The sequence below is a fragment of the Danio rerio genome, chromosome 23, assembly GCF_049306965.1.
Source record: "Danio rerio strain Tuebingen ecotype United States chromosome 23, GRCz12tu, whole genome shotgun sequence".
Taxonomy (NCBI): Eukaryota; Metazoa; Chordata; class Actinopteri; order Cypriniformes; family Danionidae; genus Danio; species Danio rerio.
In genome coordinates this window covers 21,883,841-21,897,972 of record NC_133198.1, presented here as the reverse complement: position 1 = coordinate 21,897,972, position 14,132 = coordinate 21,883,841, and the positions used below count along the sequence as shown (strand labels likewise).

Sequence of the window (14,132 nt, the reverse complement as noted above, 5' to 3'; positions counted from 1 at the left end):
TTTTGTAAGTGCATGAAGTTTATCCACATTGCATCAACACTAGAAACAACACTACGCTTACTACAATACAACAAATTGTCTGAGATGGCAAAAATAATGGATGCCATTATTGATGAGTGCATGTGCAAGGGGATGAAGAGATACCTGCCACTCATTACCTACAAATTAATATGATTACAAACACTCATAAGTAGGCCCACATGGAATCTGCGTGCACAGAAATCTGCAGATTTCCACAGATTTTTTGCCCATCATCGAGTCTATGTATTTACTTGTGTAAATGTGTGTTAATTTTTATTTATTCAGTTTTTTAAATTAGTTTCACAAATATTATTGTGATATAATAATAGTAATATGAAAATGACGATTTATTTACAAAACATTTTTGTATTTTGCCGTCTGTTTCGCAACATGTGGAGATCGTCACATCACCTTCCCGTGTTTGTCGCAAATTACATGACATCACCCAGATGAAGAAGCTTGGCTTAACGCGCCCCGGCCCTAGCCAATCGCGTGGATCGAGCCCATCGTTGTTAATAGTTGGAGGAAATTTTATATATTTATGCTTTTTTGGAGTCAAATACTTTGGACAACGCTTGAACAAAATTTAAAACCTCGAAAAAACGCCATTAATACCTTTTAATACTTATTAAGACACCCTTTATAATTTCCCTAAAATCATTCCCCACAAATCTGCAGATTTTTTTTATCAAATTCTCTGTAGAAAAGCTAAAAATGTCCGCAGAGTCCATCTGGCCCTACTCATTAGTCAAAGTGGCAAAGGACGAATTGTTCTAGCGTGCACATTTCCAGCAGCACCTTTATTCATGCACACAATCATATAGATTGTACTTCGAAAGGATGTGCTTTCGACTGTTAGAGAAAATAAGCATACATCTAGCTGCATGGCATGCTAATAGTTTAAGTGGCTTTTGTTTCCTCTCTGCCTGTTTGCCAACAGCGAGATGCACTTGAGCAGGCAGAAGAGGGAGAGGCGGAGGTGGATCAGGGCATGTACAGACACCTGTCATCCCAGCACCTCTTCAAACTGCTCGACTGCCTCCTCGAGTCCCACAGGTTTGCCAAGGACTTCAACTCCAACAATGAGCAGCGCACGGCCCTCTGGAGAGCAGGTCTGCGCCCTTTTATTTCCTCGTCTGGCTTGTGGTAATGCTGTCATTTATGAGACTGTGTTTTTTTTATTGTGCGTGTCTTTTATTAATCTGGCGTGCAGGCTTTAAGGGGAAGTCAAAACCGAATCTTCTGAAGCAGGAGACCAGCAGTCTGGCCTGCAGTCTAAGGATCCTCTTTCGCATGTACTCCGACACGCAGCTGCGAGACTCCTGGCCAGACATCCAGACACGTCTGCTGCAGTGAGTGCAGCGTCAGCTTCATTCATTAATCACGCCTGCTCTCCAAGCTCAGCACAAACACCACTGCTTTTAAACAACACATTTTTCGGATGCACCTATTATTTGGACTGGAGGGGGTAAAATGGTGTTTTTGTTGAAAGGAATGAAATGAGTAAAGTAGTGAAATGGGGAAAAACAACAGCAAGAATGAGAATCATGAAGATAACGGTAACACTTCTCATAAAGGAACTGTCATGGTGCCTATATATAAACATTAAGTGAAGTATGTCATGCATCCTTATGACATTAGGTGCCATTAAGTGTCATTAGCTTATTTATGTCATTTTAAATGCAAAGACATCATTGTTGAGATGTCTGTTTCATGACAACTTGACTTTAACAAGGCAACATAACTTGTAATATAATGTCATGTGGCCATTCTAATTGTAATTAATTTTTTGGCTGAACAAAATGAGCTTTTCGTTAACATATAACATCAGTGAAATTGTCAATACTCTGTCAAAGAAGTTTATAACAGCATCATTAATATTAATGACATTCTAATAACCAATTCAATGTGTGCCACTGTAACTGAGGTCAAGAAAAACATTAATAATAACACTGTTAAAAAATTCATGATACTCTTGTAAAGGCATTCTGACTGTCATGTTTATGACAGATTTATGACAAGTTATTATGTCTTGATAATGTCAAGTTTCATGACAAAGACAAGTTGTGATATATTTAGTTTAGTCAAGTTGTCATAACAGGTACATCTTTAACAATAGCTCTGTTTACATCCACCTATTTTTATGCGCATTTTGGATATGCGTCTAAAAAAGCGGTTTATGGAAGCACCAAGATGCGCATAAATTTTGAAAATGTGCATTAAAAACATATGCGCATAACTGAGTAGGATGAACTCTTTATCCAAAAGAAAAGATGTGCATAAATTCCAGTATGCGCTTTAAAAAAAAAATCATGTGTTTTTTGTTATAAGAGATCATGTGATGATAAAAATGTGTGTGAATGGACAAACCAGCAGGCTGGGCACATTGTAAAACATCTGAAATGTTGTTTTGGTCATTCTAAAACGCCTTAACCATTTCAGTATTAGTGTTATTATTTTATTTATTACCTCTAAATTGTCAAGAGCGTCTGTATTCCGCATCTCACTTCTCAAATGCCACCGCACGTTCGTTGCGTATCTGCATTTGTCTTTCGAGACGCAAGTCATTAATTAAATAAGGAAAAGAGTCACGCAGCTTCTCCTACCACTGCAAATTCTGTTTTTACATTTGATATTTGGCGCCAGATAATCAGGACGTGACCATTTTGTTCTCTTTGATTCGTTGGATGGAAACGCTGCTTTATTCGCACGTCTTTTATGCGATATTCCTGATTTGCGCATAAATTTAAGTTGCATCTTTGGATGGAAACATAGCTATTGTCACTTTTGCATTTTAAATGACATAGTACTTGGTGAATGACACCTTTCATAAGCATGCATAAAATCTCATTCATATTAATGAAATGTCAAGTAAAGTGTCAACAAGTAACAATAACAGATAACAAGAGTAGTTTTTATTTGGTATGGGTTTGAGTAAAATGTACAGTTTTGTTTTATTCTGTAATGGTCTGATAATATTAAATCAGAATTATAAATAAAAATAATGTTATTTAAAGCATTTTTGCAGAAAATGAATTTGAAAATCAGGATTATTCCTCCAAATTTTGATTTCTTATCTCGTCTGAAGTAGACACTTGGGTGTTTTGTAGTCTAATAATGAAATAAACATGTCTGAAAGATACCATAATATTTTGACCAATTTTTGGCCAGTTATTTTTAACACTTTTATTTTGAAATTGAGAGAAAAGTCACAAGTGGTTAACAGAAAAAAAATATACCTGTTATTCAAAAATCTTTAGAATCCAGGAGTCTGGATCAGGGTGAGGCCAAGCTGGGGCGCTCACTCTAGTCCCCCAGCTAAATAAAAAATTCAACCAAGACAAATGATTACGATTGGCAATGGAAATTCTGGAAATGCAACCAGCAGAACCTGGAAAAAAAAAAAGAAAAAAGAAACCAGGAATCTTCGAGCGGTCTCCTAAAATTTTCCATAGCAATATATCATGCTCATAACGTTATTAATTACGTCAAGCTGTAGTTTGTCATTTCCTGAGCTCTTTACAGCCGGATTATTGTCTGTAAATCTTTTTGTTTATCGACTGACAAAAATAGTTCTTAAATGATGACATCAAATATTTGTTCATTTTTAGTTATAATTACGCCTCTGTCACTATGAACATTATGTGTTATGCTCATGACTGTAATATGAACTAATTAGATGACTCTCACAGATGCATTAGTAACTGTTTTATGTAAAACAATGAGGAATGAGTCACGTAATCAAGCTCTCAGATTTACATGTGCAGTGCTGTTTTGCTCTGTGACTAACTGTGTGTGTGTGTGTGTGTGTGTGTGTTTCAGTGTGTGCAGTGAAGCCCTGGCGTACTTCATCAGTCTGACCTCAGAGAGTCATCGTGAAGCGTGGACGAGTCTCCTGCTGCTGCTGCTCACCCGCACACTCCGACTGCCTGATGATAAAGTAAATAACACACAGACGTCAACACACCCTCACACTCAACCACAAACACTCAACCTTTTGGCCTCGGCTGACAATGGAGATTTATTACTAGCCATGACGTGACTTTTTTTTATTTGTGTCCAATAATAATTCTTCCATTTACACTTAAATTTGCATTTAATCACTTGGCAGGACACCTTTATTCTAAGTGACTCGCAAATGAAGCCGATAAAAGTAAACAAGGCAACAAAAGAACAACAGTATGCAAATAATATGGTGATTGCCAGTTAAGTTCTCAGGGGCCATTTACACTTGTGCCTTTTTGTTTTCAAAGTTGTTAAAAAGTTTTGTTATGGTTATGCCTCACATACACACTACTCTGGAGATTTTCACTACTATTGAGTTTTTCTGAAACACTGTAAATATGGAAGTCTGGAGGAAAGGCTGTTTTAAAATTGAAACTCACTAGTGTAAACAGCCTCAGTTTCTCTGAATTTAAAGTTTACAGTAATGTGTTTGAGTAAAACCCTTTTTTTTTTTGCTTTATTCTGTAAACTACTGATTATATTTCTTCCACAGTTAAAATAAAAATGTTGTCATTTTGAGCATTGTATATAGAAAATATGAGATTTAAATATGAAAATAGAAATGTAATGACATTCCTCCAGATACAGATTTATCTCTTTTTTGCAGTTAAACCATTGGTATTTTTTTGTCTAAAAATGAATATTAACATGGCAAAAATTAATATACACCTTTATTGAATACCAGCCAGTGTGGCTAGTAGTTTTTTAACTCAACATTTTCACTCAACATTTTCACTTGCCACAATTTAGTAAATATATATTTATATGCATTTATTTGTTTTTGGCATGCTAAAATTACTTGATTTAGATTGTGGAGGTCTCCACATGAGACCTCATTCATTTCACTTTTTGTGTGTTGTATATGAACTTGCTCAGAGCAAATGGGCTGTAGTTTCATAGCGTGGCATTGCATTTAGTTTTTGTTTCACAGGATTTTTCAGGACTCGATACTAGGGATTTACCAATTTTTTACAAGTAAATAATGTCTTAGCTACAAAATTAAAATAATTAGAATTTTTCAAAACAGGCAAAATAAAGCTGTATACATTCACTTTTTATTCAACAAAATCTTTCTTAAAAAAAAAAAAAAAAAATTGACATTTTAAGAAGAATTCTTCTTACATATCTAAAACTATGCACAATAGCCTGTGCTGGCTAAAAGTCCTAGGTCACCAGTTCACTATACATAAATAATATATACTATCTATATATAATATAATATTGTATAAATTATATGTGTGTGTGTATATATGTATGTATAAATATATATATTAGGGGTGTAACGGTTCACAAAAATCATGGTTTGGTTCGATACGACACAAAGGTGTCACGGTTTGGTATCGTTTCTATACAGCAAAAAAAATAAAACCAGATGATTTCTTTGATTTTAATTTTTTTAATGCATTATAACTAACATCATAAAAGTATGATCTTGTTTTTTTCTTTCACTTTAAACGGTGATAGAGCTATACCTCTGGGGTTTCTGCTTAACAGCAAATAAAACAAATCCTTCTTTATACTCAAAACCAAAAGCTGCTTATAAAAAAATAAATGTAATATTGTAGTAATTAAACAAATAAAAAGAACAGAACTATTTAGTTTTTATATGGAACTCAGTTTCAATCAATTTTTAAGTCATTGTTTTTTATTTTCAGAAAGATGAGTGTCAGCACAGATCTGCTTAATTTAACTGTAACCTGCCATTTTATGGATCTGAAAGCAGGAATTATCTGACTGAAATGGGCTTATGAAGGAATAATGTAACAGGGCACTATTACATTTAACATTTTCTTAAAACCAAAAATTTCCACTACCGATTAAGGTCATATGCACAGCTATAAATGTACCGATCGCCTCGGTGATTTGTTTTGCCCTGTTCGAATCTATAGGAATTGCCTGTCTGAATGCTGTGGGGATAGTCACATGCTAGTGCAGCGTGTGCCTGGGTTGAGTACTGTTTGGGGGTGAGCGGGAAGGCAGCATGTCACATCATTTGGGATGCCTTGTTGAGCATTGTTGCATTGAAAACATTATATTTTGTATATTTCAGTCTGAATCGTTCGGTTTGTAATGCGTAAAGTTTGTAAAGTAAAAATTAAAAAGTAAAAAGTATTTGTAAAGTTTCGTAGCAAACGGTTCAATAACAATACACATATCGTTACACCCTTTATATATATATATATATATATATATATATATATATATATATATATATATATATATATATATATATATATATATATATATATATATATAAGTAGACAGAATATAGAATAAGTGTTATTGGCATTAGAAAGTAAGAGCAAAGTTTATACAGTGGAATAAATAAACAGTAGAAAATTAATGAAAGTGTGGACGTAAAAGAAGTTTTGACCAGGATAAATCTTTAGATGATTCCTGATGACTCAACTGGCAATAGAAACAATCAAAATCAACAAAATGGCAATAATATGCAAGTTGGGAGTATATATAGAATATATGAGTAGAATAGAATAATAGAGAGAGCTGATGTGTGCTGATGGACAAAATGCCTCTTGAGACACTTAAAAATAGTTAAATACATACATTTTTATACAAAAAAAAAATAACATCAGCTGTTTTCAAAACCTGTTACAGTACGTGTTCTAGCAGCATCTCATGCCATAGGTTTGTCTTTGTTCAATTTTATCAGTCACAAAAATGTAAAGTTTATTTTGTATTTTCAGGGGCTAAATATAAGGGTTATTCAACTTGTCACCACATTACTTGAAAAAAACTGAATGTGTGATGTAAATTTTCCACTAAGATAAAAATTGTAGGCGAGTCTCTCAATTCACAATCTCACAACTGATCTTGAGATCCAGGATTAAAAGGTTAAAGAAAATACACATTTTACTTTTCATGTTGAGTCAGGCATTAAGCTGACATCCGGTTGGAAATGACTTTGTATTGTAAATTATTGACGGATCACTAAGAGTCAGAAAAACAGACTGTTCAAAACTAAAAACAATAAAGGCCTTATTAACCATTCGGGTGGGTCTGATGAGTTAGTCCATGAGTGTTATTTCCTGAAGGAGAACGCCTGTTTTGGAAATCTCTCTTATCCTTTAGGTGTTCGAGTGTACGCTTTCGTTACAGGAAGCAACCCAATGAATTTCCAGCTTGTTAGTGTGATGACCTTTATATGTAAAAGAGCAAACAGAGCTCTAGCAGCCTCGGGGACCTTCCCTGTCCAGAACTAAAGTCTATTTTCCATTCATCACTGCTCTGATAGCATCAGGCCTTCCTAATGGTGTTACGCTCTAGAAAAACACTCAACTAAAGGCTGGATGAAAAGGCTTGGATGAATATGTCTTTTTTTTTTTTAAGTATTAATGAAGCAAATGTCCAACCTTGAAGCAGATGGGCTACAGCAGCAGAGACCACACCAGGTGCCACTCCTCTCAGCTAACAACAGGAAACTGAGGCTAAAATTCACACAGGCTCATCAAAATTGGACTTTTTTGGAAGATTGTAAAAACGTTACCTGGTCCGATGAGTCTTAATTTATGCTGTGACATTCGAAAGGTAGAGTCAGAATTTGGTGTCAACAATATGAAAGCTTGGGTCCTGCCTTGCATCAACGCTTCAGGCTGGTGGTGGTGGTGTAATGGCGTGGGGGATATTTTTTGGCAAACTTTGGGCCCATTAGTACTAATTGAGCATTGTGTCAACGGCACAGCCTATCTGAATATTGTTGCTGATCATGTCTTCTGATGACTACTTCCAGCAGGATAATGCGACATGTCATAAAGTTCAAATCATCTCAGACTGGTTTCTTGAACATGACAATGGGTTCACTGCACTCAAATGGCCTCCACAGTCTCCAGATCCCAATCCAATAGAGCAACTTTGGGATGTGGTGGAACAGGAGATTTGCATCATGGATGTGAAGCCGACAAATCTACAGCAATGCTGTGTGTGATGATATCATGTTAACATGGACCAAAACCTCTGAGGAGTATTTCCAGTACCTTGTTGAATCTATGCCACGAAGGATTAAGGGAGTTCTGACGGCAAAAGGGGGTCCAACCCGGTACTAGTAAGGTGTACCTAATAAAGTGGCCAGTGAGTGCATATGAATATAAAACAAATAACTTTAAAATATGAAAATTTAAATAAATAAATATAAAATGGCAAAATAAAAAATATATATAAATGTAATATTAAATGTAAGAATAAATACTTAAATTAAATATGAAATTAAACCAAATTTCACATTTAAAAATAAAAACAAAACTTTATAAAATTAAATTACATGAAATAACTAAAAATATTAACAACAATATTAACTGAAAACATTAAACACCAATATAAAATAACAAAATAACAAATATTTTTAAAATATAGATTTATTAAAATATGAAATTAATGTGTACCCCTGTTTTTTCTCCCCCAGTTCAAGCCTCATGCCTCCTGCTACTACCACCATCTATGTGAGATGATGCAGTTCGACCTCATTCCGGAGCTCCGCGCTGTTCTGCGGCGATTTTTCCTCCGCATCGGTTCCGTCTTCCACATCGCTGCTCCTGAACTGGGCCAAGCACAGCCTTCGTCATCATCATCTTCATCATAAAGCATAAAGAGAACAGAGATGAACTGGGAAGAGAGCGAGACTGTAGCATGGATGGGACACAGAATGACTGTCCTGAACGTTTTCTTTGAACGCCAGCTTTGATGAGAGAACAGCACTGTGACGCTTCTGCTCCGTCATCAACACATGAGTCACTTGTGCTTCTTTTTAGGTTTGACTTTCTTCAGGATTGCTGCCACCGTAATTTATTACCAGTACTGCTGTGTATCTGATCGTCTGTTGATTTCATCTTTGTTCTGATCTGTTCATTTGTCGTTTTTCTCAAAGAAACAAACCTACAGAAATGAGATCAACCTCTGAGACACCCAGTGAGCAATGGCCGTTTTCATTTACTGATTAAATAAGCATCTCAGATTAACTTTAAGCCGTTAAAATGATTTTAGTTTGTGGGGAAAGACTTTGATTTGGAGTTACAGCAAAACACACGTTGTCATAAGAATGTAACAGTTCCTTTCAAAGCATCTGGTGTTAATCCACACACACACACACACTACCATTCCACACAGGCTTTTCAGCAGATTTAGGTTTGTGATTTGAAGGGTTTATTTGTTTTCATATTTATCAAAATCTTAAGACATCTAATGAATATTATTTAATTTTACTCCACTCAAGTTTGCTTTAATAATAGATTTTTTTTAATTGTTCATTTTTTTTCGCAAGTGCTGCTTGCTCCTGATTCAGAGTCGGACTGAATTGACAAGTCTACGCAATGGGAGTCATTATGAAAGAAACCCAGGACTACGGATGTACTGTATAAACCAGGTATATCTTCATGAACCCCAACAGCATATGGCTTACTAGTGTATTACCAGTGTATATCCAAACCCCGGTTCATTTCCACGAAGGATGTATTTCATTCTTGAAGTGCATTTAAATATTTTCTGAAAAGCATTCCTTCCCTTGCAACTATGGATGTCTACTTTGCCTCCCTGAGGTTGGGAAATATAAATATATATAGTATATGAAGAAATACAATGTGTAAAGTTTTCATGTAAAATATACAGATAATGTTCAACTCTATACATATTGTGATGTAATCTTACAGGCATTTGGTGAAGTAATCAATAAAGTTTGAATTCTGAACCAGTGAATTTGATCCTGGATTTGTTCCTGTGTTGAAGGATGTAGAGGGGCAGATATGAGGCATCTTCTTTTTGGTGTCTGTATCAAGTGTTTTATATACATAACAAACACAGAAAACACTCTTAAAAATAAAGGTGCCGGGAGGAACTAAAAAGCTTTTTCACAGTGATGAATGTAGTTTGAGGAACCATTTCATAATCTAAAGTCTTTGTGCAATGGTGGATTTTACAGGTTCTTCATGTAACCATCAATGGCAAATATCTTGAAGAGTGAAGGGTTTTCAAAATGTGGGTGAAATATTAAGAACTTCTGTCTGAAATGTTTCAATTGAGACTTCTCGGACTCCTGTGTGCAGGTTTGGTCATTTACAATACAATAGAATATTTATTTAGAAAGCACATTCACAAACAACCAAAGTGTGTACATAGTAGTACTAAAGATTAGAAGAAAGCAGAATATACAAGAAACATTTACCAAATAGAAACGGTCATGGAGTATTAAGAGCGAGAGAAAATAGACAGGTCTTTAAAACACAGAAGTGGAGGGGGAACGTCTAATTTTAGGACCAGGAAATGCTCAATATGACTGAACATAAACATTGGAGGCTAAGAAAAATGTTCATTTTAGAAGACAAATTCAGACGACATGAAGGATTTTGCAAATATTCTCTGATGTTTAAAACTCCCTTTTCTTTAAAGGTTTAAGACATTCTTGAGAACTCTTCACAGATTTGTGTGTGCGAAGCATCATTTAAGTCAACATTAGCACCTGTCAGCTTTAAATGTGGGGAAAACTGGATAATTTTCAGCTGTTGTTGGTTAATTTCATCTTCTTGGTTTGAAATAATTTTTGGGGCAGAATCAAAATCTTTGACAAATTGCAAATCTGCAAGTAGAGTGATGTTTGGAGTTTCTCATTATTATTCATAGCTGAGTGTTCTTATCCTATGAGAAGACCCTTCATCTTAATTATTCATGAGAGCTTTCCGAAGTCATAGCAGACCTGCCAAGCAGTGAGACCCAATGACTAGGTGAGACTGCGTCTGCTCATGGCTAGCAGTATTTAGCTGTTTATGAAGGGTCGTAATGTTATGCGTTTGTTTCCATGATTCACAGGGTTTGTTGGATGTTTTTTTTTTCCCCACAAAGCTGTTGGTTTGCAGCAAACATTTTTGTCAGGAGGGCTGTACGAGAATTGGAGGATGGCAGACTTTGTCTTTTATCAGTTGAGTTTGTTACTATTCAAACACATCGCCTATATCCGTGCTGCTGTGTTCGCCATGTTTAAAATCCCACAGATTGCCGGTAGGGCTATTGGTTGAAACAGACAGGGAAAGAGACCTGCTGCACTGCTATCCACTGTATCTGCATTCAACCCCGGTGATTCAGAAGGAGAGAAGTCCTCCTCATTTATAGTGTTTACATGATTATCTTTATAATGATATAACAAATTGTGGAACATATGTAGCAGGACATTAATTTATTCCTTATTTCTTTGCATTTTAACTTTGTAAAATCTTTTGAAAAAATTCTGAGGTAGACTTGAGCTGAAAGAGGGGGGTTTCATTGTCCTTTAACTGTTTCTTCTTTATTGAAGACATTTCTGTCAACTAATTCATAACTTTAATCATTTCAAATGAGTAATATGTTATTGTACAAGATTTGTTTTAAGTTTATATAATGCTTTAGGTCTATACTTTAAAAGTTTAAATAGAGCAGAGATGCCCAAACTAGGGCCCACGGGCCAAAGTTGGCCCATGGTAACCTTTGATTTAGCCCGAGGATGGTTCAGACATTGTCATTTCAAATTTAATGTGAACTTTTATTAGTTTGTTGTATTAAGCTAACAAAAAAAAGGCTAAGTGAAATTAAACGTTTCCATTTAAATGGTGTCAAATAATCAGATTTAGCTTAAAATGTACATATTGTCACCCGACGGATAGAAAACTTTGGGAAGCAAATCAAGGCAAGGCAGATTCTGCTTGATTAGTGTATTCAGTGTATTCTCCATTGTGTTATACATATGACCGTTTATGTTTTTATTGCAGTAGTTATAATGAAAAAGATATATTGCATTAGGTTATACGATTCAAAGTGATGTTTACTCATTTTTAATTATTAGGTAATAAATTAGGATATGACCCATGGCGACTTTAATCTAACTTAGTTCGGTTTATTTATCATCGGCATTTGGTTTTTCGCCCTTCATACGAAAAAGTATTGGCACCCCTCTTATAGAGGCTCTTGACGAGTTTTTAAAAGGTAAAAGTGAAGGCCTTGCCTGATGTTAGTAACGGGAAGAGCTGAATACACCACGTGGTGTCGCTGTCAGTGAAACGCGTTTGGGGGTAACAAAGGTTACCATAGTAATTCTGCCACTCTTTGTTTAACGAGCGCGAGCCATTTGCGGTTAATAACATTAACATTCATAACGCCTGTCAAGTGTTCGGAACAAAACATTAGTGAACAGATAAGGAAATCTGAAGAGGGGGATTTATATCAGTGACAGATAACGTGTAAAAGTTGCGAAGTTAAATTTAGATTTCAGAATTACGCTCAATGGACGTTTTAAATTATATATACTAAATTTGTTGCTTTTCAAATGATACAAAGCTTTAGCTAACGGACTTTGGAGTGAGTAAAATCCAACTCCAGTAAAACTCCAGCACAGGCAGAGCTCATCTGATCTGCTGCAATAATAAATGAAACTGCTCCTGGGTTTTAAAGAGCAGCTCTGAGTCTGAAGGGGCGGAACTGAGTGAGCGCTGCGCCGCTGAATGCTCGCTGCACCGAATGCGCTGCTGACAGCGGCTCCGCACAGACCGAGGACGAACACCCACATCGATCATGCGGGACATCATGAATTTGCCCTCTCAAATATCTGAGTAAGTACAAATGGTCTACGATAGGGGTGTGGGTCTTTACAGCCGCTTACAAGCGATTTGGTGTTACCACGGTGAGCCAGTCCATCTTCCATGACGCTAGCAGCTACACGGCTAGCTAGCCGAGGGAGGAAAGATTGACGTAGTTGACTTGGATTTTTACAGGAAACGCATTCCTGGCCAAGTAAGAGCCATAAATTATATAGGGCTTGTTATTAATTTGCTCTCTTGCTCGTGGTTTTCGTGACTGTAATGTGTGCAGAAATGCATCATATTCGTTCGTGAATTAAACATAACGTTACATGGGCTGTTCAATTTTACTCACACGCGTGAATCATTTATGCTAAACTGATTCAGGAGAATAATCTAGAATAATCCGCATCCAGCCTTTCTCCTTAACGTTAGCAGGCCGACGTTTGGGAAGCTCTTCCCAGCTGCTTATGATTTTTGTTTGGATATTTGGCTAATAATTGGACCCTTTTAATGAGCGTTTTCTCGTGCTCGGTTGACTCTGCGCGAGCTCCTCTCTGAAAGTGATCAGTATTGCTCTTACTTCCCAGACAGAACTGACTGGTTGTTTCCGCACGGCCTCTGTGTTATGGGCCTATAATGGAGCCTTATTACGTAATGGCTGATCACGTCACGCATGTAGGTGATCATATATCCTATCACAGAGAGGGGAGGTCTGCCTTAAACAGAAATATCTAGCACTTACTCGCTTTTTTCCAAACATACAGTATTACTTTTGATCTGCCACGCTTTCTGTTTAATTTCCTCGCTTAATCTGTAACTATCCTAAATTTCGAGGGCTTGTTTGCTTGGTTGACTAATCTACGGGAAGAGTAAGCAGATTGTGTTATGGTAAGCTCAGTGCTCTTTTGCTCTCTGTGTTGTCATTATCGTAAACGTTGTCAATAAGCGCGATAACTTAAGATAAAGTAGACAAATGTTAACGCAAGACTTGTGTGTTGGTTAATTTCTAACAAATTGCTCGATAATATCTTTGCTTCAGTCTCGTGTCAGCTTTAAATGTTGTTATTTGAGATCACTAACATAAGACAGCGCGGAATAGCTCTGTGTGTTTATGTGTTTGGGAGGTATGGCATCCATACACTCTCTCGTGGCCGCGCATGTGCTGCTGCTGTATACAGGAATGTGTTTGTGCTGTGTGAGTTGACCTGGTGTTTGTAAACACACCGCGTGTCGCCTTTATTAGAATAATTATTCACTCATCGATCAATCCAGCGACATCAATACGTGCTTCCACTTCAGTAAATATACATAACATTACACGTGTTCAATAAAAGGCGGTGTTTCTTATTTAATGATGAAATTTTGCGTCACATTTCGGACTAAGAGTGAGTCATTTCTTAGTAAGTGTAATAAAAAATGCTATGAAATGTGTGTTTTTTGTCATTTTCACGCCACACACAGAGCTGCGTTGAGATGGCCATGTGTTGTGCTCTGAGCTTCGTTGTTGTCAGCACGTGTTTTTGGCTGATCCAGTGTTTCCTGAGAACTCTCGCGCTC

At 36.4% G+C, this 14,132-nt stretch overlaps 2 protein-coding genes across 3 annotated transcripts in view; both read left to right on the top strand.

Annotated features, from left to right (window-relative positions):
* arfgef2 (ADP-ribosylation factor guanine nucleotide-exchange factor 2 (brefeldin A-inhibited)) overlaps window positions 1-9,729 on the top strand; it is a 66,888-nt gene extending 57,159 nt beyond the window's left edge. The window contains exons 36-39 of the mRNA XM_002666467.7: window positions 962-1,133; window positions 1,235-1,373; window positions 3,844-3,961; window positions 8,444-9,729. Coding sequence (XP_002666513.2) covers window positions 962-1,133; window positions 1,235-1,373; window positions 3,844-3,961; window positions 8,444-8,620 — 606 coding nt within the window. The 3' untranslated portion in view covers window positions 8,621-9,729. The remainder of the gene's footprint in view (window positions 1-961; window positions 1,134-1,234; window positions 1,374-3,843; window positions 3,962-8,443) is intronic.
* Window positions 9,730-12,470: 2,741 nt separating this feature from the next.
* bcl2l1 (BCL2 like 1) overlaps window positions 12,471-14,132 on the top strand; it is a 31,254-nt gene continuing 29,592 nt past the window's right edge. The window contains exon 1 of one of the 2 annotated variants that reach the window (XM_005162026.6): window positions 12,471-12,605. The gene's annotated coding sequence lies outside the window, so the exon portion shown is untranslated. 2 annotated transcript variants of the gene reach the window in all.